The sequence below is a fragment of the Alnus glutinosa genome, chromosome 10 (genome assembly GCF_958979055.1).
Source record: "Alnus glutinosa chromosome 10, dhAlnGlut1.1, whole genome shotgun sequence".
Taxonomy (NCBI): domain Eukaryota; kingdom Viridiplantae; phylum Streptophyta; class Magnoliopsida; order Fagales; family Betulaceae; genus Alnus; species Alnus glutinosa.
Window position 1 is genome coordinate 6798518 of NC_084895.1, and position 5637 is coordinate 6804154.

The following is a 5637-nucleotide window of genomic DNA, read 5'->3' on the forward strand; positions in this document are numbered from 1 at the left end:
ACCTCAAAAAGAAAAAAAAAAAGACAGTAGACATAAGGTTTCAAAGACCTCGGATTATGGTTTAGAATTTAGACCATATATAGAAAGTTAAGAAAAGTACAATGACAGTGACTGAAAAATTATTTTCTTAAAAATTAAAAATAATTGAAAAATTAAAAAAAATAAAACTTAAAAAATAAAAGTATTAAAAACTTTTTTTTTTTTTTAAAAGGAAAAAAGAAAAAAAAAAGAAGAGAGGTGGCTCCGCATGGCCAGTTTGGAGTGGCCGAACCAACCCTATAGCCCTTGGAGGTGGTTCTGCTATCCCAAGGGCCAAAACTCCTTAATAATTTTTTTATTTTTTACTCTTTAGCCATTGGGGACCACCTCCAAGGGACAAAACCTCTCAATACAATTTTTTTTTTTGGCTCTTTGGCCCTTGGAGCTGGCCGAACCACCTCCGAGGGCCATGAGGGTGGCACCCCTCTTTTTTTTTTTTTTCAATTTTTTTTTTAATTTTTTTTCAAGTTTTATTATTTTTAATTTTTTATTAATTTTGAAAGTTTTTTATTTTCTGTTTTTTTTCTTAATTTTTTTTTGATATTATGACACGTGTCTACCCTCAGGGGTTGACACATGGCAAACTGTTAGTTTTTGTACAGAAAAACTAACGAAGGTACCAATTCAGTCTTTTCCCAAAACCCAGGTACTATTTGCGATGCGAATTAAAATTAAAATATCAAAAAATAAAGTTTTCAAATCACAGGTAAAAAAAAATCTTTAACACTTTTATTTAAGATATTTTATTAAGCCGTTTGAATTTTAAAAGAATTTGGACAGTCTAAAAGGAGTTGTGGCTATTTGCGTTGTACGCATGAATCTTGCGTCTTAAAGTATTTGGAATAGTTGAACGAATAAACTCAAAATTTCTTATCTTTAAATTGGAATTCAGGCATTCTAATTGAGAAATGAATCTCACATCTTAAGATATTCAGAACAAATAAATTAAACTCCAAAAATCCGGAAACCAGAAAAATATGAAAAAAAGAAGAAGAACAAAATAAACTCTAAATTTGAACAGTTATTTTGATGCAACTGGATAGGATACTTGGATGAAACGAAATGTACAATATTGTTATGCTCTCCAAAGCCTGAAATTTTCTAAAGTGGCATCCTCACCATATGTTGGCCTTGAATGCAACTGAAAGTTGAAAGACATAATCATGATGATCAGCAGGTATAATTAATAACATGATTTACACAGGGAGTGAAAGAAAGGGGACAGGATCGAGTTACCTCTTGATGTAATAGTAACAAAAGTCAGCCAAGATAAATGTTTGGACAATTTCTGAAAGAAAAGCAGACAAGAACCAAAAGTAATCGCTGCCAAACAGGAAAAAATACCTCCCATTGGTCTCGTAAATCTGCATGTGGATGCCAAGAATGTTTCATTTTAAGGTTCAAAAGAAATTAAGGATATTAATTGTCTGGAATAGAAAACACTCTACACATTATATCAGTAAGTACGTTGAACATTTCCAATCTCAGTGAAATTAAGGTAGCATGCAGAAAGTTTCTTGAACCTTTCCGGCCAATGACAAACTCAGATTATGTCATGATTAGTTCTAGAACTACATCTGTTAAAGTTGTTCACCACATAGTTTGAACTTCAGTTAGATATGAATATGATCAGTGAAATTTAGGAATGTTCAAGAGCTCAAGCAGAATGAATATACATGCATGGCCGATCAGTCAGTACTCTCTCCTCTTTAGGGAACTGGTTTCACAGAGGCCATTGTCATTGTGATTTAATAGACTAAAAGTGAGATTTTAAACTAAATTCCGAAAAATATATTGTTTGAGAGTGCATTTCTTAAAAATTTTCGTCTTGAAAATATTGAAAATTTGCATTTTCAAATTGCAGGCAAGAGGCCAGGGTGCGTTTTTAAAAACGCATGATTTTTTATGCTAAACTGTGATTTTATACCAAACATGCAAACACTTAATTAACTATGTTTTAAAAAAAATATTGTTTTCAAATTGCAAATCCAAACGGACCCTTAGAACCTGTTTGAGATTGAGTTAAAGAGCTTAAAAAGTGCTTTTAGTACATAAAAATCCATGCTAAGTAAAAATGAGTCTGTTTGGTTAAAAACTGATATCTTAAAACTACGTTTTGGGAAAATCTTACAAATGAGGCTTTTTACTGAAAAGTTATTTTAGGCTTTTTGTATAGATAAAAGCTATATTTTCCAACGCAATCTCAAACTGACTCTTAGGCCTCGTTTGGTTCGCAGAATAGACCCCTGAAATAGAATGACTATTCCTATAGAATAGTCATTCTTTTGTTTGTAGGGGTCTATTCCTTAGAATAGGTATTCCCATTGGAATACATATTCCTTTACGAAGAGGAATACATATTTCTCTAAAAAATGAGAGGAATAGCTATTCCTTGGGGTAAATGCAATATTTTTTTTTTTAAAACCATTTATTTTATATATATATATATATATATATATATATATATATATATATATATATATATATATATATATTTTTTTTTTTTTAAAAAAAAAACAAAAACCAAACCCTTAACTGGCTGGTCGGCCGCCCATTGGGGTGGCCGGCTAGCCAGTATATGGAGCAGGGGGTGGTCGCCCCACCCCTGGAACGCCTCACGGTGGACCCCCGAGGCGTTCCGTGGGTGGTGCGACCACCCCCGATTCGCTTCGGGGGTGGCCGCGGCCAGCCCCGGAGACCACTCCGGTCACCCCCGACGAGTATTTTGGCCACCCCCGAAGTGAATCGATGGGCGGCGGCCCACCCCAATGGGTGGTCGGCCACCCATGGGTTTTCTTCTTCTTTTTTTGTTTTTTTTTTTTTTTAATAATTTGATTTTCTTTTCAATTTTTTTTTAAATGTGAGGTTTTTTTGGTAATTTTGATTGAATTTCAATTAAAATCTATGTATTCTTACCAAACTAAAGATTAAGAATAGTCATTCCATTTTGCCACCTTCTATTCTTAAGAATTACTATTCATTTTCCTAATGAAATAGCTATTCCGCAAACCAAACTAGGCTTTAGATGTAAAAAATGTAAAAGGAATGGGCCGGAAATATATGACACATCATCCCTAGAATTCTTAAAGAGTAATGCTACACATCATCCCTTTGTCCTCCCAAAATTGATGTGGCTCTTAAAATCATCATTGGATCAAAATCCAAAAGTAATATATCAAAAATTCAATGGTGATTTTAAGAGCCACATCAATTTTGGGAGGACAAAAAAAGGACAAGGGGATGATGTGTAGCATTACTCATTCTTAAAACTGACCTGAATTATCCAATAAGCACATGCCAAGAATCTTGAAACTCCCAATGCAAACACATAATGGGCCGTAAATGGTTCAATCATCTGAAAAATGGGAACCAGAATGGAAGAAATTAGTTAGTGTTTACAAACCGCTGAATAATTCATATTATATATACCTTTGCGTTCCGCATGAAATAAAGCTGAGGCAGCACTGAAACAGCTTCCATATACATACTAAATGCAAAGGAGACTCGAATGAAGAAAGATTGTGGCGTGTTTGGGTGGGCCAAAAAGGCAAGCGTAAGAAGAACCGGCACCTGTTATGCAATATTAATTAACCAGAATAAATTTCTGAATTATAATCTCTCTTTAATTAATTAAACATGTTGCTATATCGGATTATATATATATATATATATATATATATATATATATATATATATATATATATATATATATATATATATATATATATATATATGCTGCTGGCAGTATATATGTTAAATATAATTAATATCAAAGCGCCCATTTCATATGAGTTGAGTAAACTCGGGCTTTCGTTCGAAAAAGTTGAACCTTAGACCTGATGCTTCATAAGTCATCGCTTACCACATGAGTCAACCCATTGAGAATTTTTTCTTAGGGAGAATTTCGTTTAAGAGTATTGAACTTTCACCATTTTTTAAAGAAGATATATGAACTTCAAAACGTCTCAATTTAGGATATCTATTTTTCAGAAAGTCTCAATTAGGTATTCTCCGTTAAAATTTTCCGTTAAATCCTATCAAAATTTTCAAAATACTTTTTTTTTCCCCCCTTAAAATTACCAAATAAAGAATGGGAGATTTGTCGAAGTCCTTGATGTAGGTTGACTTCAGCTTGAAGCGGATCATGTATACAACCCATGCCGTCGCCAGGAGAGAGATGAAATCTAGTACAAGGTGAATCTTACTCTCCCAGGAGATGCTTGAGAGCAATCTTAGAAATAGGAACAGAGCTGTGAGTTCTTGAGTCTTCAATGATAGGCCTGGACAATAGTTATATATTTACTTAATAATTGCATAAAAATCAACCATCCTTAATTAATTAAATCATAATCTTATATATATATTTATTTATTTTTTATTTGCACATCTTTATATATGGTGTGTGTACTTGCTTAATTATGTGTCTGTAGGTGTAATATATCAAACTAGACAACCTTAATTAGTTTTAAATAATTAGAAGCGGAATAAATTAATATTTCAAAAATAATATAATAAGACAAGTGAAGAATTTAATGCTTAAGCATGTGATTTTAGTAGTATATTGTATATATAATCTTTTTTAATGAATTGTTTTTCATATCATCCTTGTGTTTGGATGCACGTTTTCTACTTGCATTGGTGTTTTTTTTTTTAAAAAAATAAATCATATTTTATTCAACTTCTTTTAATTTTATTTCACAAAGTCAAAATTTAAAATTCGTGCACCAAATAAAAATTAAATTTTAATTTAAAAAATCAAACACCCAAACGCACCAGTGTTGGTCAAAATTTAATAGTATTTGCAAAAATACTCATGTTTCAATATTTGCAAAAAAAATTCAATGTTTTTTAAAAAATAAAAATAAAAATGGAAGTATTTTGAGAATTTTTATGGGTTTTAACGAAAAATTTTAACGGATCGATGAAATTTAAAAGATGAATGCATTAAACTGAGAAGAAATTAAACTTTAAAGGATATTGCAAAAGTCATGATATATAGGAAGACATATATATATCATAATAGGAAGACATGCATGTGTGTATATATATAGATATACCAGAGCAGGTCTTCTTGGTGGTGAGCTTGTAAACCAAGACGACGATCCCGGCAGCATGGACGGATTCTGAGCCGATGAAGAAGTAGTGGTTATTGCTAACGGTAAGCTTCAAAGCCACCAAAGCACAAAGAGCAAGCGCCGCCCCAAGACAAATCTTCAGCCGCATAGACTGCCTCTGCACCCATTCAAGCAACTCGCTCGCCGGCGAACTCCTCCTCCTCCCCATCTCTCTCTCTCTCTCTCCCTCTTCCTTTTGCTTCACACACAAAATTCAATACAGAAAATATATAATCATATATAAATTAAGATCAGAGCCTTTTGTTAGGGTTGTGGGTTTTGGGTGTGCGGGCTGTCTTTGGAAAGACACGAAAAGGGCATGCAGTTGGCAGCGAAGCATTATGTGGCATTTATTTTCTTCCTACGTTGGCAGCCAATGAGAATTTGACTCGTCGGATTTTTATTTAAGGAAATTATTTATATATTTATACGATCCCGAAGTTGGGGCATGCTTCCTTGTTTGGGGCTGCTGATTAATTTGGAA

The 5637-nt window shown here is 33.0% G+C and overlaps 1 protein-coding gene across 1 annotated transcript; it reads right to left on the reverse strand.

Annotated features, from left to right (window-relative positions):
- Positions 1-1074: 1074 nt before the first annotated feature.
- On the reverse strand, positions 1075-5329 carry LOC133878822 (uncharacterized). The gene is made up of 6 exons (XM_062317364.1): positions 5097-5329; positions 4120-4319; positions 3469-3609; positions 3314-3394; positions 1276-1403; positions 1075-1180 (listed from the first exon to the last, which is right to left on the reverse strand). Exons 1-6 carry the CDS (start codon positions 5320-5322, stop codon positions 1141-1143), a joined length of 816 nt encoding a protein of 271 aa, XP_062173348.1. The 5' UTR covers positions 5323-5329; the 3' UTR covers positions 1075-1140.
- Between the last annotated feature and the right edge of the window lie 308 nt (positions 5330-5637).

What these genes read in the sequence shown, in the direction of transcription:
- LOC133878822 (XM_062317364.1), bottom strand. Translation starts at nt 5,322, where the DNA reads ATGGGGAGGAGGAGGAGTTCGCCGGCGAGCGAGTTGCTTGAATGGGTG. An exon ending in CACCAAGAAGACCTGCTCTG is followed by an intron (nt 4,320 to 5,096) that starts GTATATCTATAT and finishes ACTATTGTCCAG; the next exon opens with GCCTATCATTGAAGACTCAA. An exon ending in GTGCTTATTGGATAATTCAG is followed by an intron (nt 1,404 to 3,313) that starts GTCAGTTTTAAG and finishes ATCCACATGCAG; the next exon opens with ATTTACGAGACCAATGGGAG.